Source organism: Haliotis cracherodii, unplaced genomic scaffold (assembly GCF_022045235.1).
Source record: "Haliotis cracherodii isolate W230 unplaced genomic scaffold, xgHalCrac1.p SCAF_14, whole genome shotgun sequence".
NCBI lineage: Eukaryota > Metazoa > Mollusca > Gastropoda > Lepetellida > Haliotidae > Haliotis > Haliotis cracherodii.
Genome location: NW_027266269.1, coordinates 1,404,369 through 1,430,847, shown reverse-complemented (window position 1 = coordinate 1,430,847; position 26,479 = coordinate 1,404,369). Strand labels below are relative to the sequence as shown.

Here is a 26,479-nt window from a genome sequence, read left to right as displayed (position 1 = left end):
TGGTATGCACAAACACATAAGTAAACGTGTATTTATTGCTATTCCTCTATACCGTCATCTCGTATTTATACCACACTTCAGCTACTTCTTCATTTTGTGTTTTGCCCCCGTAAAAGTAATTTCACTTCCTGGTAGCCAGGTCATCTGGATGGTTGATATATATCTATCACATCATGTCCAGAACAACTGGCAGTGAGTGCACATCAATGACATCATATTCTAGGCACGTGCATCCGACCTCAGCTCCACATAGCCGGCTCCAGAGGCCTGTTGTCCCTCATCAGTGAGTGCATCATACATCTTTGCTTCATCAACCTCATCATATACTGGAACACCAATGGCCTCTGGTGACAAATGCATGTCCTGGGTAGGCGTGATGTACTCCTGGGACCTGCAATTTGTTTTGTTTTTTATTGTCTTGCTAATGCGCATTTATGCTGTTATCATCTCTCGTATTTGTTTAAAATATGCATGTTGGTTATAGTTATAGTTCTCCAATTATTTACTTGCTTTCTTAGAATAAATTCAATATGTTTATTGTAGTCATCGTGCACTGAATACATTCTAGTAAGCCAAACATGTAAGGAATTATGTCACACAACCAGCACTATTCCATGAGATAGTCATTATCATAAAGATTTACATCAAAATTTATGTAACGAGACAAGAATCCATGATCTGTGGTTTGGAAGTAGTAGTTGCAATACGTGTTGAAAAAACCCAAACAGAATCGTGACCAAACGAAGAGAGCAAAATGTGTTCCTGGTGAGTTTCAAATGATGATTTTGATTTTAAATTGATTAGACACCCTGTCATTTGTAGATATCATTAGCAAAATGAAATATTACATACTCACCGTTTTTTATTCAAACACATGATGAAAGCTGTAAAACCTGTCACCAAGACGCAAAATACTGTAAACAGCGATGACCCCACTATTACAACGCGGACATACCTCGCGTTTTCATCTGAAAACAACAAGAGCTGATGGTTTGTTTTCATACATGTATCAAGATGTTTTATGCAACTTTCCAATACTTTTATCAAAACACATAGACCAATGCAACTTTCCCCGCGATTAAGAAGGTTCAATAGCTTAAATCATTTTACATCATTCCATCATGTTTTGCCATGGGCGAGGTCGCTATTGTCACATCATCATTCAAAATCTGACAACACATATTTTCTGTACAAATTTGAATGTTAACCCTCCAAAGATTTTACATGTGAACATTAATCGGAATGTGGGAGAATTGGGAGTGGTGTCTAAGAGATAGCGAAAGTGACAGTTCTAAGAAAAAAAGGAATTGGTAGCCTTCAGAGATAGGGGGAGCGTTAGGTCTAGTATATCGTGGAAGTGGTAGGTCAAAGAGATAGGATAGTTACAGGTTTTTGAGTTGGGGGAGTTGCAGGTCTCAGTTAGTGGGTGATGAGTAGGCCATGAGTTGGATGTAACAGTAGGTCTGAGTGAGTGAGTGAGTGAGTTAAAAGACATGGAACTCTTAGGTCTAAGATATGGAGCTCTTAGGACTAAGACATGAAGCAGTTAGGTCTAAGACATGGAGCAGTTAGGTCTAAGACATGGATCATTTAGGTCTAAGACATGGAGCTGTTAGGTCTATGACATGGATCAGTTAGGTGGAAGTAAAGGAGCTGTTAGGACTTAGACATGGATCAATTAGGTCTAACACATGGAGCAGTTAGGTCTAAAACATGTAGCTGTTAGGTCTAAGACTAGAAGCAATAAGGTCTAAAACATGGGGCCGTTTGTCTAAGACACGGAGCAGTTAGGTCTAAAGTATGGGGCAGTTAGGTCTAAGACATGGAGCTGTTAGGTCTAAGACATTGAGCAGTTAGGTCTAAGACATGGAGCTGTTAGGTCTAAGAAAAGGATCAGCTAGGTCTAAGACATGGAGCTGTTAGGTCTAAGACATGGAGCTGTTAGGTCTGAGGCATGGAGCAGTTAGGTCTAAGAAAAGGATCAGCTAGGTCTAAGACATGGAGCTGTTAGGTCTAAGACCTAGGGCAGCTAGGCCTTAGCCATGGAGCAGTTAGGTCTAAGACATGGAGCAGTTAGGTCTAAGACATGGAGCTGTTAGATCTGAGACATGGAGCTGTTAGGTTTAAGACGTGGGGCAATGTCGGTCTAACTTGAAATAAAAGGTGACTCTGCTTATCGTAAGAGGCGACTAACGGGAGCGGGTGGTCAGGCTCGAAGACTTGGTTGATGTATGTCATCGTATCACAACTGCGTGGAATCAAGCTCATATCAGTAGCTGGACTGTCTGGTCCAGAGTCGATTATTTATAAACCGCCGTCATATAGCTAGAATATTGGTGAGGGCGGCCTTATCAACAAACAAACGAAACACAATCACAAGTGATATCTTGCCTATGGGTTTTCCTCGAGTGTACCTTCTGTCATTATGTTTAAAGCATACACTCATAGTAAACAACTAGTAAACAACCTCGTATCAACACGATGTGATTTTGATTCGTCAACACATCCAAAGCGGAATCGTACATCATGATTTGCTTCAGACAGAAATGTGTTCTGATATGTTTCGTACGCTTTGAAAATACATCTTGGGCCCCTTGCAGTACGCTACTGAATTCATACTATAATTTTAAGTTCTGATAGACACATTCACATCTGAGGTCGTAACGTTACGGCTAGCTGGTCTATTACAACCAGACATGGGTTAATACCTACCAGATTTTTCTTGACAACCAGTCCTGTAGGATGATTTTACACATCCAGACACACAGGGTGATCCCAGCTGACAATAACCTCCATCACACCCTTCTGGACATGTTACACATGTATCTCCTAGACTGTAACATGCTGTGTTGCAGTCAATGCCTTGATATCCTAGGACACATCCATTGGTGCAGCCAGCATTGCCATTGCGTATAAGAATACATGTATTATTCTTACAGTTCTTACTGCAAACGGAGGCGCACTTCTGATCAAAATACCCAGTGTCACATTTGGTGAGACAATGCCCCGTCTTAACGTCACAGTCTGAACAATGCTGGTTATTCAAACATGGACTAGCGGAAAGAGAAAAAGCAGGTATTAATCAATATTTTTGTGAATAAGGTTTCTCTGTAAATGTAAATGTTCCGCAAATATGCCATTGCGTTACTAAATTAAATCAATTTAAATATACAAAGATGTATTCTTCCATACTACTATGAATAAACGACACTCAAAAAGACTATCAATGACCATATTACAGGCCATGAGTGGCGACGTAGTGGGTCGGGTGGTCAATATTGATGACCTGATTGACAGCGTGTCGACGTATCTCACTTTCTTGATTCCTTGCTCATTATATCAATCAATAGGTTCCCTGGTTATTTACAACCGTCAACATGCAATATCTGGGTGTTGGATCAACTGCAGTTCTTGGACCTGCTTTCGGCCTTGAAGGGGAGGGGGGGGGGGGGGGGGGGGGGGGGGGGCGGTACGGGTGGCCCAGTAGTCTAAGGAGCCGCTATTCGGTGTTCAGAGTTGCGTCCCTTTGGCACGCCAAAAACCTATGATTGTGGGTTCGAATCCCGGTTCACTCCGATTATGTGTCTAGGTTTCTCTGCACCATACCTGTGCTCGTGGGTTTCACCGAAGTGGTAAATGTCTGAGGCCTGCATCATATTAAGGTGACACGCTGCGATATAAATGGAATACCGTTAAGAGCGGCGTTAAACATAACTCACTCACTCACTCGGCACATGACGTGACTGATCCTATGACTTTCCTAATACAGACTCCTTACTACAAAAGAAACTCCGCTCATAAGTTGAACCATGTTGTCTTGTCTGTCTAACAAGATAAAATGTTCTCGAAAAACACTATTACCTTTCAAACCTGCTAAAATGTGACCTCTGAAAATAAAGTACATCGGAAATCTGGCAACAATAATTATCAATCAATGATCACAACGTTTTTATTTATTACCACAATCATGTACTTATGGCTAAGGAAGTCGTGAAACTATACACAAACACGGCAATACAAAACTATACAATAGTTACCTCCAAAAAAAATAACGGCAATATAAATACATGCAATGGTTTACCTTCAATAACAACAATTGTGTACGCTTTCCACAACAGCACCAAGGCGCTCATTCTGTTGACTGAAACTAACACGATAGAACAAATAAGTGATTACCCATTAAAGCTCAAAGAAAACGAACAAGAAAAGTTAACAGAATTCAATGTTTCAGACATTGATGAGACATTGACAGATGAGAATGCCAAAAACGGCTTGACACTGAGCATGAATTGTTTCGTGGAGTCAAGGGGGTGTTCAATATGAACTACATCATTTACTTACAGAATGGTAGGGCTGGCATATGTATTTGGGCACGATCCGTGTGTTTTCATACAACCAGCACCCTTCCTTCACAATCAAGTATGCTTCCTGATGATATTGCCCGCTTACCAGGAAGATAGAAATTAAAACCGTCTCGTAAAGAAAAGGAAATATTACCATGCACAGATGGCTGAAATATATATTGATGAGTATGTTGAGTGTGATATAAATGATCTGTTTCAGAATACATTTTCATAAATCTGTTCAGTTATTTTTCTTTTTTTTTGTGTGTGTGTGATATTTTAATGCAAATGTTTCTGTGATCAACATGTCACGATATACAGACGAGCGCAAGCGGCATGTGGAGAACACAGCCTATACGTTTATAGGTTTCCAAATTAAACGTTGAAACAGATCATACCATCCTTTAACTGTTTGTTCCTTTGTTTGTTTGTTATTTAACGCCTCACTCAGCAATATTCCAGCTATATGACGGCGGTCTGTAAATAATCGAGTCTGGACCAGACAGGGATTACAGTTCGTAGGGTTGGAACTGTGGCAATGAAGATGTGGGTTGGAGCTTTGTAGGTGTAGGATTGAGGGTGTGGCCAGAACTGGGAAGGGTAACAGCTGATAAGGCGTGGTATATGGGGGTAGGGGTGGGGGTATTGGAAGGCATGGGGTATTGCGGTTGACATTTAAGCTACAGCTGATAAAGTGTTGTGTCTGGCGAGTGGTGAGCAGGTTTTAAGTAGGGCACGAAATGTGGGGTAGGTAAGAACAATTACATCCTGGTAGGTGTGGGATATGGCGGAGGATACGAGGGCTGGACCTGTGTGGTCGTGGGATATTGCAATGGATGTGTGAGCAAAAGGTGGGAAGGTGTGGATATGACAACTAAGGATTAGAGATTGAAAGGTGTGGTGTTTGGCGGTGGTTGGTTTGGTCCAAAGTTGGTAAGGTCGGGGATGCGGCAGGGGAGGCGAGCATTAGAGCTGATAAGGTGTGAGCTATTGTGAGGGGATAAGGTTGTGATGATGTGGAGTATGGCGGTGATGATGTTTGCTAGACCTGGTAAGATGTGGATACGGTGGAAAGTATTGAGGGTTGTGATGATGTGGAGTATAGCGGGGGTGATGTTGGCTAGACCTGGTAAGATGTGGATAAGGTGGAAAGTAACGTAAGGTGGAAAGTAACGTAAAGTGGTGGATGGTGTGGATTACAGTGGTTGCAGTGGGAGGTAGAGCTGCGAAGGAGTGCACATGACAATAGATAAAAGCTGGAAAGTTGTGAGATGTGGTTGTGAAGATGTAGGCTACAGCTGGGTCCTTTGAGATATGTTTGTATACGAGGGTTACAGCTGAAGATGTGGGATATGGCGGTGGCGATTGATGTATTCTGCTGCAGAATAACGTCGGGGTTAGACGTGACTCGTCCTTTTTTAGCTGCAACTTCTTTGTGCGTCCTGACATTTTAGGTTATATCTACTTTTATTTGTATTCTTTTCAAAGTTTCTGTGAACATTTGAAGAGCACCTATACTTTCGGGATGGTCTAGTTTCTGCTGTAATTTTGTCTTTCTGCATTTCAGTTGTTCTATATCTATTAAATGTTCGACACATTTCCCATGTTTTGCCGCAGTGTCTCAGCTCACCCACCTTAACAGCATTGATGGGTGAATGGCCTACCGCTATAGAATATCTAGTATGTAGCAGCGAAAGCACGTGAAACCTGCCTGTGGATAAAGCAGTAAGACAAGCATGATTATATAAACACTTCGCCACCTTAGCAATGGCATGTCAATAATGTTCAAACAGACACAAGGCAAGGTGTTGCATATACCCTGCATGCAATTTACCACATTATCATTATTCAGGAATGTTGACATGAAAATGGGAGAAAGCAAATAACATAAGCTGTGTCTTTTTGGCTTCAAATAGACCGTGAGTAGGATATTACATCAGTTATGTGTCTGATTGCGTCTTTCAAGTGGTTCAAACACACAAGACAATGCAACAGTAGAGGAAGAAAAACACAAAGTTAACAACACTATTCCAGTTATATCACTGCCTGCCAACTATCGCTGCCAGAAATGGACTTCACACATTGTACCAATGTCGAGAATCGAACCCGGGTCGTCGGCGTGACGAGCGAATGCTTTAACCACTAGGCCACCCGACCAACCCAAACACATAAGTATACAAGGATCACATTACAAGGATCTTGACACGAACAAAATAATGAAGTGTGGATGTCTAGTGGGCCACCATGCCATGAAATAACAACAGCCTGCTGGAGTTTCTGTCAATTCTGACATTGATGATGTTAATATATACATATGTGTTTAACATAGCGCCCAGTGAGCAAACGCTGCAAATTCTTTAATGGGGTGGCACTCTCAACTGGTCTTTCCTAATCTGTTGAGAAGTGCACCAGTTGCTCTGTGTCCATGCGCATAATATCATTACAATTCCTTGTATCGACAAATGCTTCTCTCCAGGTCTACACTACCACCCTCCTATTTTGTATTCTCGCACTCCCACTTTCTCTCTCTCTCACATACAGACACACGCACGCACACACACACACACACACTCTCTTTCTCTCTCTCACACATACACACACGCGCACTCACACACATACACACATGCACACGCACACGCACGCACGCACAAAAACACTCACACACATACACCATATTTCTATCTTTCTCACATACACACACGCGCCCGCACACACACATACACACACGCAGACATGCACACACACGACACACATATACACACACGCATACACACACCCATACACCCATACACACAAACACACAAACACAGACACATACACACAGACACACCACCCCTATGCACTCCCACACACATACATCTACCCACGTCATCATCACCCTACTGTGACGTCTACACACTCACACTTCCCTACCTCGACACCTGCATTGCTCAAGTTGTTAAATGTGTCTTACAAATGCAACAGATGGCTGAACTACCTCAAAATATGCTAATCTTTCCTTCCCGATAATACAGTATGAGCGACCCAGTTAGCTGTTGGAGCACTCCTTTATTGAAACAATAGTAATACTTTCGTAAAGTGAAATTAATTTCCTTGATCCAAGCCATGTACTTGAAGTAAGGCCAACTGCATTCAATGTTTTGTGTGTAGGCCACCTCAAAACGAGGGACGTCCACGTCTTTTCGTTTTGATTATGTGGTTTGTTCTTCCGTAAAGCCAGTGTAGGCCGAGTGATAAAAAGTTATTTTTCATCAGTCCATATTAAAAGGCGACAGTTAGACTGAGATAAAATCATATTTAATGTATTTAGGATTTTTGTTAGAAACATGCAGTTGTTTCATTTGCTGTGCGTATGTACATATGTACATGTTTGTACCGATAGGAGAATCGAGGGATACCATGACAAACAGACAAGGAAGAAGAAAATAACTTTATTTCTATATCTACCTGTAAACACAAAAGAATAAAGCTCACCACTGCCGGAAATTGAATACATGGCATTGTGCAAATATATACAAACAGTGTATTAACCACTGCACAGGAGCAACTGGTCATGTGTCATTATTCAACTGTAAGCAACATTCTGTTCCTTGTGAGTTCTCCACTATACTGAATTATATACAAACAAGCACATTTGATAAACCATTGGTCTAGTGAGTCACCGCCATTACGTGCACAACGAGAGGCGGATTTGGTGCCTATATCTTGCAGGCTCAGTTATGAACATATTAGTATTATTCAAAATAGAATCATTTCCCAATTGTTGATTAACTGATATGGCCTTATCACAACAAACACACACCACGTATTATACAGCACAGAAATGACAGGTGAACATCGTATGATATACATCAACAGGAAGGAGTGAGTAAGTTTCAAACTGACTTGTCAGTCGGAGCTCACGATTTATGTCTCAAACAACAGTATGCGAATTCATACCATATCACTCATATCAGATAATATACTTTAAGTTATACTTTGGATCTACCAGGTGGTTTTGCACAGTTGAAGGAAGGTTTATCATTAAACCAGCATATACATAATGTTTCTGACAACACCACATTGTCACAATCTAGTTTCAAATATAGAACCAGTACGTAAAGGAGTGTAAATATACTTGACCATAACGTGCACGCTTTTGAAACGCTATCATCCCCAATTAAAGTGTATTGATATGAACTTTTCGAGTTGTTTTCCATTTCTGTAACTTCAGCTACAATTTAGCAAATGTTAATGATCAGCCATGCGACTTTGGGTTAACACTGTAATATTTCAGCGAGGAAGGCCCAATACCAGTGTGTGTTACGAGGTGATTTGCAAATTGAAGCAGAAAGGTTCTGAACTAAATCGTAAAATAAATATATCAATGCATTATATTCAAATACACCCTTTAGGTTTATAATCAAAAGGCAATACAAATGATTCAATTAAGTGGCAGCAGCTATAAGTAGCATGGGCCTTAGAATGTTCATACTTGTGTTACTGTTGTCAGCCTCAAAACATGCCATGTCTCTGTTATTACAACCTGAAGAGTGTTGGACGGTGGCAGTAAGTCAGTCTTCCCTAAAGGTATCCAACCGGTGAGTAGGTCTGTCTTCCCTAAAGGTATCCACCCCTTGAGAGTAGGTCAGTCTTCCCTAAAGGTATCCACCCTTTGAGTAGGTCAGTCTTACCTAAAGGTATCCACCCCTTGAGAATAGGTCAGTCTTCCCTAAAGGTATCCACCCCTTGAGTAGGTCAGTCTTCCCTAAAAGTATCCACCCTGTGAGTAGGTCAGTCTTCCCTAAAGGTATCCACTTCTTGAGTAGGTCAGTCTTCCCTAAAGGTATCAACCCCTTGAGTAGGTCAGTCTTCCCTAAAGGTATCCAACCCTTGAGTAGGTCAGTCTTCCCTAAAGGTATCCACCTCTTGAGTAGGTCAATCTTCCCTACAGGTATCCACCCCTTGAGTAGGTCAGTCTTCCCTTAAGGTATCCACCCTTTGAGTAGGTCAGTCTTCCCTAAAAGTATCCACCCCTTGAGTAAGTCAGTCTTCCCTACAGATGTCCACCCCTTGAGTAGATCAGTCTTCCCTAAATGTATCAACCCTTTGAGTAGATCAGTCTTCTCTAAAGGTATCCACCCCTTGAGTAGGCCAGTCTTCACTAAAGGTATCCACCCTGTGAGTAGGTCAGTCTTGCCTAAAGGTATCCACCCCTTGAGTAGGTCAGTCTTTCCTAGAGGTATCCACCTCTTGAGTAGGTCAATTTTCCCTACAGGTATCCACCCCTTGAGTAGGTCTGTCTTCCCTAAAGGTATCCACCCTTTGAGTAGGTCAGTCTTACCTAAAGGTATCCACCCCTTGAGAGTAGGTCAGTCTTCCCTAAAGGTATCCACCCCTTGAGAAGGTCAGTCTTCCCTAAAAGTATCCACCCTGTGAGTAGGTCAGTCTTCCCTAAAGGTATCCACTTCTTGAGTAGGTCAGTCTTCCCTACAGGTATCCACCCCTTGAGTAGGTCAGTCTTCCCTAAAGGTATCCAACCGTTGAGTAGGTCAGTCTTCCCTAAAGGTATCAAACCCTTGAGTAGGTCAGTATTCCCTAAAAGTATCCACCCCTTTGAGTAGGTCAGTCTTTCCTAGAGGTATCCACCTCTTGAGTAGGTCAATCTTCCCTACAGGTATCCACCCCTTGAGTAGGTCAGTCTTCCCTAAATGTATCCACCCTTTGAGAAAGTCAGTCTTCTCTAAAGGTATCCACACCTTGAGTAGGTCAGTCTTCCCTAAAGGTATCCACCCCTTGAGTAGGTCAGTCTTCCCTAAAGGTATCCAACCCTTGAGTAGGTCAGTCTTCCCTAAAGGTATCCTCCCTGTGAGTAGGTCAGCCTTGCCTAAAGGTATCCACCCCTTGAGTAGGTATGTCTTTCCTAAAGGTATCCACCTCTTGAGTAGGTCAATCCTCCCTAAAGGTATCCACCCTGTGAGTAGGTCAGTCTTCCCTAAAGGTATCCACCCCTTGAGTAAGTCAGTCTTCCCTAAAGGTGTCTACCCCTTGAGTAAGTCAGTCTTCCCTAAATGTATCTACCCTGTGAGTAGGTCAGTCTTTCCGAAAGGTATCCAGCCCTTGTGTAGGTCAGTTTTCCCTTAAGGTATCCACCCTTTGAGCAGGTCAGTCTTCCCTTGAGTCTTCCCTCAAGGTATCCACCCTTTGAGTAGGTCAGTCTTCCCTAAAGATATCCACCCCTGTGAGTAGGTCAGGCTTCCCTAAAGGTATCCACCCCTTGAGTAGGTCAGGCTTCCCTAAAGGTATCCACCCCTTGAGTAGGTCAGGCTTCCCTAAAGATATCCACCCTGTGAGTAGGTCAGTCTTCCCTAAAGGTATCCACCCCTTGAGTAGGTCAGTCTTCCCTAAAGGTATCCACCCTGTTAGTAGGTTAGTCTTCCCTAAAGGTATCAACCCCTTGAGAAGGTATGTCTTCCCTAAAGGTATCCACACCTTGAGTAGGTCAGTCTTCCCTAAAGGTATCCACCCCTTGAGTAGGTCTGTCTTCCCTACAGGTATCCACCCCTTGAGTAGGTGAGTCTTCCCTAAAGGTATCCACCTCTTGAGAAGGCCAGTCTTCCCTAAAGGTATCCACCCTGTTAGTAGGTCAGTCTTCCCTAAAGGTATCAACCCCTTGAGTAGGTATGTCTTCCCTTAAGGTATCCACCCCTGGAGCAGGTCAGTCTTACCTACAGGTATCCACCCCTCGAGTAGGTCAGTCTTCCTAAAAGTATCCATCCCTTGAGAAGGTCAGTCTTCCCTACAGGTATCCACCCCTTGAGTAGGTAACACGCAAGTCAGGTCGAAAAAAGGCCTCAAATCGCCTTCTTCACTCTCAGCCAGGCTTCTAGAAACTGTCCCATCTCGAACATCCGCAAGCGACAACCAGGGGCAGATAACTCTAACAACACGCTTCCTCTCACTGGGATCCACATTTCACTCGCATTTAAATCATATATTGTCAGCGACAATGACATATTAACAACACCACAGTCCGTCACATGGCGCAGCATTTGAGTTATATATTAGGTTATTGACGCCCAGTGCTTCTGTAAAACGTGTAATGCTAATATTCATACTAACCCCAAAACATCTTTTTTCAGATGTACATAAACTGATATGAACTTATTACAACAAACACACGTCATGTAGTATACAGGAAGAAAAAAAAAGGAAACATATGATATAGAAAAAAGGGAAGGTATGAAACTTGTTTCACACTGACTCAAACTCATAGCTCATAATAGTATGCATTTAATCCATATCAGATGAAACTCAATGAGTAATACTTTTGATCTGACGGATACATTTGACGGAAACATTATCTATAAACGAGTAATCATATGCTTATATGCTAATAAGCTAATACGGATTTTAACCAGTGATAAGCATAACGATCTTAAAATTTAGTTATATCGAAACTGAACAAGTCAAATTTATTTTCATTGCTCAAAGTTCAGATACTTTAATACGTTTGAGGCAAACACATACAATAATGACACATATTACATAGAAAGCTGATACAGTCCGAGCTGAGACGCGTATCAGGCCGCCAATCTCAGTTACTGCATCGCCCCTCCAGGAACACCACCACTGTACCCATGTCGCTTTCATTGACTTCACTGTACATTGCATTCGAGTGTCGAAATGCATCAGGTGCAACTCTCTCCTCCGCCAGTGCATTTGGCAGATAGTCATCTTCATCTTCCTGATGTGTTTCCTCTCTGCAACAGAAACATTTAAAACATGTTGACACTTGTGGCCAATACCAATGTATCTATGACACTTTTAGGATGCTTTCCCTTAGAATGTGCATGTATGCATTCATGAAACAATATATGTATTCTGAAAAACTTATATCGATATCTCACTCCTATAGTGAATGAACACTTTCAGCCTATTTCAATGACAGATAATGCTTATAACGTTAAGAAAATATATAATGTGTCTTTTAAATAACATGATTATTTCGTCTCATGACAACTCCTAAAGATATCACCTTTATCTGGTTAGTTGATGAGAAGTAAACATGCCATTTGACAATGGGATTCAAACATCCTGGTGGAGCACGGGTGGCCCAGTCGTCTAAGGCGCGGCGATTCGCTGTGCAGAGTTGCGTCCCTTGGGCACGTCAGAAACCTATGATTGAGGGTTCGAGTCCCGGCTCGCCCCGATTATGTTTCTATTTTTGTCAGCACCATACCCGTGCTCGTGGATTTCAACGAAGTTACTGTACCGTAAGCTTGTTTTATTTGTTATAGTCATTGTATATTGAAATCAATCTGATTAACCTGGTTTGATAAACATGTTACACACTTTGTCGCAGAAAAAGCTATGTTACGTTGGTATTGTATCAATTAACATAATTCGGAATTTTGCTAGACTAGAATACAATATCTGTTGTTTGGAAAAAGCATGGTGTTTACAAAAACAGGAATCAGTGAGTACCAACGTTTACAAGCAAAATCACATATTACATACTCACCGATTTCTATTCAAATATTTGGTGAAAGATGTATAAATTGTCACAAAGACGCAAAATACTAAGAACAACGATGCTGCCAGTAATCCAATGCGGACATACTTCCCACTTATATCTGGAAATAACAAGAACTGACGTTGTTTGTTTTTTTCTTGCATGTGTCATGATGCAACATGCAACTGTTGACCATTTTTAAGGCAAAACTCACGGACCTGCGAAGTTGTTAAGAACATTTGAGAAGGATGACACTCTTAAATAATCTTAAAAACATAAATCCAATGATGGGACATTTTCACACCATTCTATCATGTCTTTTCCATAGCGAGGTCGACTATTATACGTACTTGGTCACATCATTCCTCGCTGACGACATATGTAGTGTCTGTCCGAATTTTAGATAATTCACTTAAATCCATGGGTGCACTTATTGAAATGTGGAGTCAATATTGTGTAGACATGAACACTTGTTCTTGCTAACACTTCGTTCCGGGAGCACGGGTGGCGCAGGCGTTAAAGGCGCCTTGATTCGCTGTGCAGAGTTGCGTCCCTGGGGCACGCCACAAACCTGTGATTGTTGATTCGAATCCCGGTTCGCCCCGATTATGTTTCTAGGTTTGTCAGCACCATACCTGTGCTCGTGGGTTTCGAGACCTGCATCACTTCAGACTGTTCTCCTACATTAAGCTGATACAACTGGAAAACTGTTAAAAACTGTTAAAAACGGCGTTCACTACTGTTCGTTCCTGACAAATAATCACTCGTCTTAACAGCAGATTGAAAGTCACATATGCGTTATACGTGTTTTATAATTCGAGCATATTATGCATCGAAAAGCATCTCAAGTACCCGAATGTATGTACCTGCACCTACAGTATTACTAAGGGGGCTGTAGGTCAAATAAGTTTGAGGAGCGGTAGGTGCAAGATAGGGGACATGGTTGGTCTTTGTGATAGTGAGAATGGTTGGATTAAGTGCGAGGGGAAGCGGTCAAAGAGTCATGTGGAGTAATGATGGTCTACGAAATACGGGTGCAGATATGGAGGAGTCTATGTGATAGGGGCAGTGGTTGGTTTTAGTGATATGGGTAGTGGTAGTCTAAGAAATACGGAGCATGGTAGATCAAATATATATTGGGAATTGTAGTTTTAAGCGATAAGGAGAGTTGTATGTCTAACAGATGGAAGGGATGGTAGCTCTAATATATAGGGGGAGAGGTAGGTTTAAGAGATGATGGAGTGTCTGGTCTGAGAAATGGGATAGTGTTAAGTTTTTTAGTTAAAATATATATGATAGGTAGTAGTGCTTCTAAGAAATAGGGGGAGGGGTTTGATTTAGTGATAGATGGAGTTGTAGCACTATGATATAAAGAAGGTCTGGAAAAAAGAAGTTGCTGTTCCACCAATAATTGGGCGAGTGGTTGATTTAAGTGATAGGGTGAAGTTGGTCTTAGTGAGAGGGGTAGAGTTAGGTCCAAAATATAGGGCGTGATAATGATAATACGGGAGCACTTGTTCTGATCGAAATGGGGTGGTGGTAGATCCAAAAGATGGGTGTTTTGTAGGTCGTAGGCTCATGGTGATCTGTAGGCATAATAAACAGAGGAGGTGATGGTGGTCTACGAAATACGGGGCCAGATACTGTAGATATGTAAGATTAAGATATGAAGAAGGTCTAGAAATTAGTAGATGCTCTACGTCAAATAATCGAGTCTGCACCAGACAATCAAGTGATTGATAGCATGAACATCTACGCATTTGGGATACGATGATATGCTTACCCATGTGGGAAATTGAAACCTGGTCTTCGGCACGTAGAGGAAACGTTTGGCTAGGAGGGGATCTAAGACATGGGGTAGTGGGAGATCTAATACATGCACAGACACTCTGAAACACTGGCAGGGGTGAATTGGTCGGGATCAGAGAAAGGGGTCGAAACTTGTGTAACAGGAGCATATCGAAGGAGGAGTAGTGATTGGTAGGAGTTTTGAAACTTGTTTTCGTGGTTGGTGTAAAATGAACATGTTGAAGAGGGACTTAGCAGGTTTCTTTCTTTATGATTATGGACGTAATTTCTGTCACTTTAACTTCTAAAGTTAAGTCCTATGAAAATACTTCCTATGTGAGGCACCTTCTCGCATAACGTGTAATGCATACCATCATATAAAGGTATCTTGTTGCGCGCATAATCTGACTGACACGTGCACACACCTTATTACAACCAGGCATAAGATCATACCTACCCCGACCGCCTCCGTGGTCTAGTGGAAGAGCGTCCGCCTGGAGAGCAGAAGGTTTGGGGTTCGATCCCCGGCCGCGTCATAACAAAAGGGGCTTAAGGGGCTAAAACAAGGACTGGTCGGCTCGGAGTCAGTATACTGTGTCAGAGTGGGGTATTCATGTTAAACTGCGGCATGGTATCTCAGTGAGCTAGCACTATAAATCGGCATCAGTCCCGACTAGTACAAGCAGCCACACAAACACACACACGTACATTCACGTCGCTATATAAGTGCAATAATCTTGGACGCGACGTTAAACCCAATTTCACGTCACCTCATACCTACCCGGTTTTTCATCACAAGTTCCTGTCGTCCTGTTGCACGGCGTACATCTACTTGAACAGTTCTTACATCCAGTCCCGTAGTAGGAGTCTACACATCCAGAAACACAGGAGGAGCCCAGCTGACAATATCTTCCATCACACCCACCTGGACATGCTGTACAGTTACCTCCTGGGTTGTAACATAGCTTGCCACACCCCGGACCTTGATACCGTGGGACACATCCCTCAGTGCAATTGCCACTGCCAGTGTTGGAACTTATACATGTGTTATTTCTGCAGTTATCGCTGCACACTGAAATATTGAAAACATATTATTACTTGGAACATATGCAAGTTACAAAAGTTATATTGCAGTAAGTATTTCACATGTAAAGTGAACATGTATTTGAAAGAGTTTACCCTGAGATTACACTGAGTCCAAGGATAAGACACGTTTACGATGTTCTCCATACCAAGCACCTGCTGCAGAGTTACAATGGCGTAATGATGATGAGCCGAGCATCACTATCGGGGCGGACCAATCATTCCAATCATCGATTAGCAGTTCTGGCGGAAATGAGGAATGCGATTCTAGGAAGTTAAAACCTTTGAAAAACTTGAAGCACAGGCCCAACCACATGCATGTAGCCTGGGAGTGGCTCTGATAAATAGGGGAATCTTTCTTTTAGTGATATGTGGAGCGGTAGGTAGGATATATGCAGGATTGTAGGTTTAAGAGATAGGACAAGAGGTAGGTTTAGACAAATGGGGGATAAGTTGCATGCTCAAGATATAAGGGGCAAAATAGATCTAAGATATAGACTTGGTATGATTCCAGGTATGTGAAATAGATGAGTTGATGAGTTGCAGATCTAAGTAATTGGGGAAGTTGTATGTCTATGACATGGGATTAGAGGTGGGTCTAAGAGTAAGGGGGGGGGGGGGGGGGGGTCGGCCGGAGAGATGGGGGAGTTGAAGGGTTAAGATATTAGGCGAGTAGTAGATCTAAGAGATAGGGTAATTGTAGGTTTAAGATATACTGGCAATGGAAGGTCTTAGCAATGGGATAGTGACAGGATAGTCAGATGGGGGAGTCGTATATCTAAGAAATAGGGGAACTGTAGGTTAGTGGCCCGATGGAGTTGCATGAGTAAGAGATAGAGGGAGTGGCAGGACTAAGCGATTGGGTAGTTTTTGGTTTGTGAAATGAGGGAGTTGCGGATCTAAGGTACAGGATGGGCGGTTGGTAGGCCTAACATATAGGGAGAGTGGTAGATCTAAGAAGGGAGTAGTAGTTCTACGAGATAGGGGGAGTTGTAGGTCGAAGAACTTGGTTTAGGGGTAGATCTATGAGAGAGTAAGTGAGTGAATGAGTGAGCAATTTCAGCAATATCAATGTGGGGAACACCAGACATGGACTTCATGTGGGGTATCGAAACTTGGTCTTTGGCATGAAGAGCGAACGTTTGACCAGTAGACTAGCCCACTGCCCGATAGTAGATAGTAGATATAAGATATAGTAGGTTATCTAACACATGGGGCAGTGGGAGATCTCACACATTGGATCGTGGGAGATCTAATACATGCACAGACACACCGAAACGCTTGTAGAGGTCAGGAAGGGTTTCTTGAAGCCGTCGGCATCAGAGAAAGTGGGAGTAGTTGATGTGAAAGAGTGAGTGAGTTGGGTTTATCGCCGCTTTTAACAGTATTCCAGTTATACCGCGGCGTGTCAGCTTAATGTGGGAGGAAAGTGATGGTGGTCTCAGACATTTACAACTTTGTTGAAACCCACGAGCACAGGTATTGTGCTGATAAACCTAATAACATCAGGGCGAACCGGGATTCGAACCCACAATCATAGGTTTCTGGCTTGCCCAAGGGACGCAACTCTGCACAGTGAATCGCCGCGCCTTAGGCGACTAGGCGACTAGGCGACTAGGCCACCCGTGCCCCCAGATGTGAAAGAAGCATATTGAAGGAGGACAAATGGTTGTCAAGAATTGGTGAAGTGCCTGGCATGAGAGATAGCAGTTGTGGCTACCGAAACATATTGAATAATGGGAGGGGGTCGGGGGTGGTCGTTGTGGTGTTAGATGAGCATATTAAAGAACAGTTAGCAGATTATGGACGTAATTTCTGTCACTCGTATTTCTAAGTTAAGAACTATGACAATACTTCCTTTGTGAGGCATCGTTTCACATAATCTTTTAAGGCCCACCACCATATAAAGCTATCTTATTGAGCGCATAATCCGACTGACACGTGCACACCTTATTAAGGCCAGGCATAAGATCTTACCTACCCGGTTTGTCATCACATTTTCCTGTCTTCCTGTTGCAGGTCGTACATCCACTTGAACAGTTCTTACATCCAGACCCATAGAAGGAATCTACACATCCAGAATAGCAGGATGAGGCCAGCTGACAATATCCTCCCTCACACCCACCTAGACATGCAGTACAGTTATCTACTGGGTTGTAACATGGCTTGCCACACCCCGGACCTTGATACCCTGGGACACATCCCTCAGTGCAATTGCCACTGCCAGTGTTGGAACTTATGCATGTGTTATTTCTGCAGTTATCGCTGCACACAGACATGCATTTCATATCGTAGTATCCAACTTCACAGCCTGTGATGCAGTGTCCTGTTATGTTGTCACACTCTGAACAGTGTTGGTTGCCCTGGCACTGGGTTGCTGAAATATAGACACTATGTACTAATGCTTTGGACACATGTCACATGCAAAAGTAAAAGCAGTAAGCATTTCACACGTGAACCAAACCTACAAGTCACATTTACAATGTCCTCCATAGCAAGCACCTGTTGTAGTGCTACATCCAGCAATGGCCTGATGTTGATGAGCCAAGGATCACTATCGGAGCGGACCAATCATTTAAATCATGGAATCGCAGTTATGGCGCCAAGGAGGAATGCAATTCTACGAAATTAAAACCTTTGAAAACCTGACAGCACAGGCCCACCTTACTTGTATCCCTATGTAACCTGGAATTGACATTCGAAGCAGCAAATAATGTAAAACGAATAGATATTGAAAGTCCATCTGACAGCATAATACATACGTTTAACACCCTGACCAGCAGAATAGATGGTCAAGCAGCCAAAGCAGGTCATCGTCAACAAGCCCATAGTGTTCTGAAAAATAGAATAAACAACAGTTTCATGGTACATATACACTTTATGCAAGTCGCCTGAAACAATATATTAAAACAAACAAGCCCTACACCAAAATTATGATTTTGACTGATGTGATACCTCCATGAATGCTGATATGATCTTAGGATTTGCATGGCTACGATTGGTGGATTGATTCCTTAGGAGAGCTATCAGACAAGACACATAAATAACGAGTGTACATGATTTTTATTATATTTTTCTTTCCCTTCGTATGATCTATTTAAACCGAAAGCGCAGGTATCCCAAATCACCACTAACAATATACAGAGCAATGTGTATACTTACTGCTGTTAGGATGATGGCCATCTTGTAAAATCAGATTAGATAAATGAACACACTCATAACCAGTCTGAAACTAAAACTTAAACATGTTGATGACGAACATAGCTGCATTATAATATAGGGAAGATGATATTGGATCAATATGATTTTGCTACAGAAGGAAATATTTTCTCGGGGCAAAAATATTTCAGTAGCGTATTCAGGGTTCAAACATGGCAAACATATTTTTGTTAATACAACCAAGGTTCATAGGAGATAATTAATATAGTAACCTAGTTGACCTTGTATACACCATGTCCATAGCCATGTACGTTGTAGCCTGCAACCTCGGGGTATCGCAGTACTTGTTATGTACGCTAAACGGAACCAAATTTCCCGCGAAACATTTATGATTATTCGTGTTCTTTATATCAGATGCCATTTATTTTATCTAAATATGCATATCTTTCAGATAAAAGTTCGTTTATTTAAGTACAACCGAGTAAAGGCCGGGCCTCGCGCTCAGTTTGATATGGGAGAAAACTCCATCGTATCGCGGTACAGGGTAAAGCTGTGTATGGAGGTCCCAAGTGATCAGCTTCCATGTTCCCTGTAGTACATTACTATAGTACATTGGTCCTCCCCCAAAATGCATAGTAACATGTACAAACATAGAGTCACGACACACATGCAACGCCCGTGTCATGTCAGGGGAATATACAATAACACAAAAGCAAAACTTAAACTGGAGGGAACAATTATACCAAAAAAGTAAACCGTGGTAAAAGGACGTGTATGGTGGTTAAAAGAAAACAATTATTGAACTTCATGACTTGCTCAAACATCTTTGACACGTTCACTTGGCGATTTCAAAATATTTCCTCACACGTTTGTTTCTTGGTAATTTACTGACCCAAGTGAATGGCATTTGTTTTGTGAAGAGTGAGTGAGTGAGTATGGTGTTATGCCGCGTTAAGCAATATTCCAGCAATATCACGGCGGGCGACACCAGAAATGGGCTTCACACATTGTACCCATGTCGGGAATCGAACCCGGATCTTCGGCGTGACGAGCGAACCCTTTGACCACTAGGCTACCCGACCACCCCGTTTTGTGAAGAGATAGCAATAGTGCTTTTTGAATTATTTAAGTATTACCAGCCGTTGTTGTCATATGTTGAAATACTGTAACACTGGTTGTGTAACTTTTTGTCTTAATCTTTGTTTCTTCCAAATATACCACACTTGCCTTTTGACTATATTTAAACCACAACGGACGAATTCGTTTGAGAGAGTGGAAATGCTAAAAGGAAAAGAAAACATATGTTTGAAATCGTCATATTCAACACATCTAGTCGCAGTGTCCTGATTCATCTGAAAGTAAAAACAATCACCTCTCATTTACGCAAGGTAGTTGGGTATAATTTAAAACCATTAGTTTCGTTCCAACTTTCTTCATCCTTGATAGTAAAGCTAATCTTAAGGGAAATGCAAGCCTATAAATATGATATTTGAACAAATGCATAAGCCATGCCTTATGATACTCATTAATATGATGGTTCGTGTCCTATTTAATGTAAACACGCCTAAAATGTATACAAAATGCATCCTCGAACAGATAACTGTACACGCATTATGATATTAAACACATTGCAATAGAACAAAAGTGATAAGTGGATTTTTAAAGTAAACTGCCCACAATATATACTGTTACTGCAGGGGCGGTCAGGTAGTCTACTGGTTTAGGCGTTCGCTCGTCACGCCGAAGACCCGGGTTGGAATCCCGACATGGGTACAATGTGTGAACCCCATTTCTGGTATCCCCTGCAGCTATATTTGCTGAAAAGTGGTGTAAAGCACTCGATCCTGAGGATCGCTCAAAGCTGAGAAACTTGGCTCAGGTGAAGATGGGTGATGTTTTAAACCTGCGTTTTTAGTGCTAAGTGTTTGAGAAATCCTCCCCGACTTGATCAAACAATCACCCACTCTCCTAAGTTGTGTAAATGTCAAAATGTCAATAGAAATGTGAGGTAAAATTTAACTTCAGCAAATCCTTGATTACAAATCTAATATTTCAACCGAGTAACTGAAAAGTATATTAAGATAATGTAGTTAGTCTGCACCACATACGCTGATTTATATTGTTGTCTCCTATAGAAATATTGTGATCGCAATCACACTATGTGTGCTCACTTGACATAGTTTCAATGTGATAGTTATTTACGGTCATGTTTTGTTGTGAAATGTATTTCACCTTCCTTCTCACGGGGAAGTCTGCCTCCACGCTCAGATCCAGCTATCTCTCTTGTACCTGCCTCATGTGTAAAACATCTCGAAACAAGCTGTTTTGAATACATGAATTTTATTGCCAAGGGCACAAATAATATATTACAATGGTATTGATCAGGCTACGCGTTGTTTACATATTATACATAACTTCACATATGTTAGCAGGATGGCACCTGTCTGGTTACAGTACGTATAGTGAATAGTTAATCAAGCGATGGCTTATATTACATATATTACAGCATACAAATTACAATGTAACATTACACGTTTAGATAGTTTAACCATATCAAAAGAAATATAATATATACACCATTATCATATCATACAATAAATCTTATCAAACATTATTCTGCAATCAAAACTATCTCTGGGTGATAGATGAAACATCATGGATTGTTCAGAAGTTTCAGTACATAAATTAAAACAAGCTAATTTTTTTTGTCGATATATATTGGGTGTGGCAAGGATATATATTTTGTTACCAACCAGTTGAAAGGAGTAATATGGTGGGTTATCGGATCTCATTGTTTGTTAACTGATTGATGCCTTACGATAATAAATGTACATACAAATTGAAATGTTGAGAGCACAAAACTGAACTCAAGAACACGTGTCTCAGTACATTACAGCACTACTGATTTAAACCACCTCATGCATTAGCATATCATTTAACTTCAGCAGAGGCACCTTTGCACAATGACTTGCAATGGTACACGGTGCTACCCCCTTGTCTGCCACTGAGTATTAGATACATCTAATATAAGTCTCTCATTGTATGCCTCTCTGTTGATATCACTCCATCACAGTCACGTCTTAGTTGTCTTGCTTTCATTCTTTCATCAACGTTGTTTTCACACACATGAGTCGCCGATGACTTCGTATATTTGAGCATCGATGTCACACGGTGACACACGCGATTCGTTTGTAGGTGTAATGTAGGGCTGCACAAACCTGTTGGGATAAGGACATGACATAAGTAAAACAATCATTGACATGTCAGGCAAATGACTATCTTAAAACATATTTTGTATTACATCGGTATCATTTATCCACATGCTAATGACATTTGTATTTATTGAATACATCATATCACCATCTCTTATTGCATTCCTACAAGTTAGCTTCAGTCATTGATTGCAATGTTTCAATTTACTCTTTTCATTTCTCCCGATACTAGTCTTCAATTATATCTAACTAATGTTAACAAAAGTAGTCGTGTGCTACTACTTTAACATTAATGTTACTTTTAGAAATACTAAATGTACAGTTTCCTGAAATCTCACTTCATATGCCAGTAGTCTGAAACGGTAAATAATAGAAATTTGAGACAGTTTATTTAACTGGTAAATGACATATCTGCTAGTCGTTTGGCATCTTGTAAATTATATTTCATGATATCTGTGAAGGTAGGAACAGGAAGACTGTTGATTGCAACTTCGAAGATACTTTGCTTAAGGGTCGAAGGCGCCGACGGTACTTCATCCTGTACACTTATTGAGTTACGTCATAACTGACTGACGTTTTTGCGCTGTTCAAATTTCCTCCCTAGTAAGCTATCGTATCCTTAGTAGCATCGTTCTTCCATTACCGCCAAGCAGGATGGCGCATCCACATCATTTTTTGGTGCAATAGTTTCTTTTAACTTGTCTATTATGTCATAACCACATTTGCACCTGTTTCTCAGCATACGGCATTAGCAACGTACTGCAGTCAAACAACACGACATAGAGTAATATCACAAAGAGTAAATAATCCCTTCTCACCTCTGACAGTCTTCCGTCGAACGAGGCAGGCAATGGCAGCGAAGACTAAGGGAATACCCACCAATGAGCTCGCGATAATTATGGCGATGGAGGTAAATATCATATCTGTAATTTCTTGAAACAAAAATACAAATGCTAAACTGAAATCAGTAAAGCTGATAACTATCATGCTTTCAGTCGTAATATATCTTCATAGGCAATATGCAATTGGAACAATCATGACAGTTATAATAATTATATTTAATATGATGAAAGTCATTAATCTCTACTTATTTACAAAAACAAAATAGTACCTTTAGGGTGTGAAGCAATAATCAGTATATCAACATCTCGTTCATCGTTGGCAAAACTGAAAGTATACGCCCCGAAGTCTTCATCAGAAATGTTGGCAATGGTCAGTGTACACTGAAATGTGTTTCCTATTGACCACTTCATAGAGAGAGAGTACTTATTATTGTTTGTGATGTCTTTTGGAGTTTCATGTCTTTCAAAATGCATTTTCGTTACTACAGGTTCTGGGTAGGCACACAGAGTGAATGCAATTCTCCCAGAAGGCGCCTTTCCGTCGTTGGGAGTTTCAATTTCACAGTCCTTCACATCACGTTTCCTTGGAATTGCTGGGAACACAGAAACACAATGCATGTGAATCGCCAATTAGTCAATTAATTAGCAGGGTAGTTTCTGTTTGAGTCAAATTGTTAAGTCTCGGAAGCTTACAACTTTCCGATAGGGGAATGTTTTGTGCCGTATTAATAACAAAATTATGACTTGTTCATAGCACAGACTTGTGATTAAATGTCCCCACCAACAAAAATAAATAATAAATTTGAAATAAAACATATATGTTGCGTTTTACTTTCGTTTTTATGTAACCGTTCATTGAAATATATGAATCATACAATTAAAACATCACTAAAAGTTATAGTTACCAAGCAACTCAACCGCATGTAATTGTTCGTCAGTGCCAGTGGAGTTGGTCGCTCTGCAGTAATACCTCCCAAGTTGGGAACAGCTGCTGATACGTACAGCACGTTCATATACAGTGTTATTCTTTCTATCTATGTACATGGTGGGTGTGTTGTTTCCAGCATGGACGAGAAACACACCTGGTGGTGGACATCCCTGAACCACACACCGGAAGGTGACAGATTCGTTGTCACTAACCGTTATGTTCGTCATCCCCTCTACTTTCATATCGATTACTTCAGCCACAGCTGAAACACAAGGAAAGGGATGTATACATACTAGTCTATGCATCTGCCTAATTAAAAGTGCACTAAATTTGTTGCATATGTATTGCTTAAGCAAATCTGAAACAAAATGAGTTTACGGTGAGATGTTCTCTTTGAAGTCAGTGACCTTATCTTCTAGAAGGTTTTTGCCTGGATTTATCCAACCACGATAATCCAACTTAAATCAATGTATACAACGTATCTAAGGCTGACCCGGTATGCTACAATATCTTTCTCACATTTCATCCCTATGCTAACACTCACCATCAACACATGTGGTGTTACAGTATTCGCCATAGAATCCAGGAGTACATCCATTTTCACACGACCCATTGTTGTAAAAGCAGTTAAGATCAGCATGATTTACAACGTCTGCCAAAGTATCCAGAATCGCATCCTTCTTCACAATCACCTGTTTTTGTACATATAGCGTTAATGCACTTTGTGTTGCACTGAGAGGAGCATCGCGGTCCGTACCAACCAGCTTTGCATCCATGGACACATTCACCGGTGGTCCAGTTACAAACAGACGGGTTTACCATTGGCGACCCTGTAGCATGACTGAGACAAGTGTCACTGCATCTTTTACTGCAAAATAGACCATAAAACCAAGCAGTACAACGGTGGAAACAGGCTAAGTGACATGATCCCCCTTGACAGTGTTCACATGAGAACTCGCAGTTCGGACCATCGTACAGCGGATGGCATTCAGTACATGCACCTGTCGTCATGTTGCAGGATTTACATCCACTTGAACACGTCTTGCAGTCAGTCCCGTAGTAAGCGTCTACACATCCGGACACGCAGGAGGAGCTCAGCTGACAATATCCTCCATCACAACCACCTGGACATGCTGTACAGGTACCTCCTGGGTTGTCACACGGTGTGTTGCAGCTGGTGCCTTGATATCCTGGCACACAACCTTCAGTGCAGTTGTCAGAGCCAGTGTTTGACATTACACACGTGTTGCTTCTACAGTTCTTGCTGCACACAGACTTGCATCTCTGATCGTAGTATCCAGCATCACACTCTGAGATGCAGTGTCCGGATGAGCTCTGACAGTCTGAACAGCGCTGGTTATCATGGCACTGGTTGGCTGTAAAACAAAATGGAGTAATTGTCAGTTAGTTATACCAGTAGTTTCGGTCCGGTTTCACTTTTTACACTTTCTCAGAAAAAAAGCTTTATGAATTAGGTATTTTCACATTGTTTTTCGCAGATAGTGAAATAACAAATTATTGACATACTTACCGAATGTGGAAAGAGCCATGTATGCAATACAGAGATTGGTCAACACAGTCATATTTGATCTCTGAAACAACTCAAAACTTTATCTCATTGACACATGTGTAGTGCGCTGAAGACAGTTAAGTATGCGACCTAAAACAAGAGCAAAAATACATCGTATCATGTGCAACAATGAAATGAACACATACAATTGCACGTTTATTAAATGATTCGTTCATATCTAAGGAGGCAGTGCTGTAGTCTAGAGGTTAAAACGTTCACAGGTCACTCTGTATTCACGGGTTCCTTTTCTATTATTGATACAACGTGTCCCCCACCGTTATATTAGTGTTATGCTGCTTCAACCACGCCCTTTCACTCATTTCTGAAGTGAATGTTCTGACATCAAAAGCTGGTGTCACATATAGTGTAAATAAATTGCCCTGTGAGTGTTTTTGAGTTATGTTATGTGAGAGAGACGACAATATACTCACTTTTACAGGTGACTGTCTCTGGACCATCTACTTCTTAAATTTAATTAACTCTCACACTACACATTTCATCTTCCATGTAATGAGGAAGGCGAGAAAGAAGACGGAAGAAAATACTGGCGAAGTTAATAGGTATATTGACATGCTGGATACAATAAGGAAGAAGCGTTATTTCCCAAACAAGACTGGGTCGTGCAGGAGATAACTTTCAAAATTAATACATTTTCGTGACATTGTTGACATGAGAGAACGAACTGAGGAACATCAAACTGGTATGTCAACCAACTTAACGTTCTCAACAACACCTTCATAACGATACTAACAATAATGTCACCCATTTACTCATAGTGCAAAGATATTCAGAAAGATAAAAGGTACTTACACTTATTGATATTCAAAACTGTTCTTTCTGGTCGTTCTCGTGTGTTTGGTGTCTACATTTCACAACTATTTCAGGTACACTATCAGCACAGCTTTCAAAAGGAAGTATGGTAGACATGAGACGCATAGGTGACAAAAAATAAGTTAGATGCAACTCCTTATGTTGTCTTCACGTACATATTTTCATCAGAACGATTGACTTGCCTTTGTAAGTGTTTGTGACGGTGCAACTCATGGCGCAGTAATATGTA

General features: G+C 41.3%; 1 protein-coding gene and 1 pseudogene across 1 annotated transcript; both read right to left on the bottom strand.

Annotated features, from left to right (window-relative positions):
* Window positions 1-219: 219 nt before the first annotated feature.
* On the bottom strand, window positions 220-18,927 carry LOC139461304 (angiopoietin-1 receptor-like; annotated as a pseudogene).
* A 3,058-nt stretch (window positions 18,928-21,985) lies between these two features.
* LOC139461303 (uncharacterized) lies at window positions 21,986-25,432 on the bottom strand. The gene is made up of 7 exons (XM_071242929.1): window positions 25,381-25,432; window positions 24,887-25,225; window positions 23,827-24,099; window positions 23,191-23,514; window positions 22,898-23,011; window positions 22,418-22,433; window positions 21,986-22,085 (listed from the first exon to the last, which is right to left on the bottom strand). Exons 1-7 carry the CDS (start codon window positions 25,430-25,432, stop codon window positions 21,986-21,988), a joined length of 1,218 nt encoding a protein of 405 aa, XP_071099030.1.
* Window positions 25,433-26,479: the final 1,047 nt, after the last annotated feature.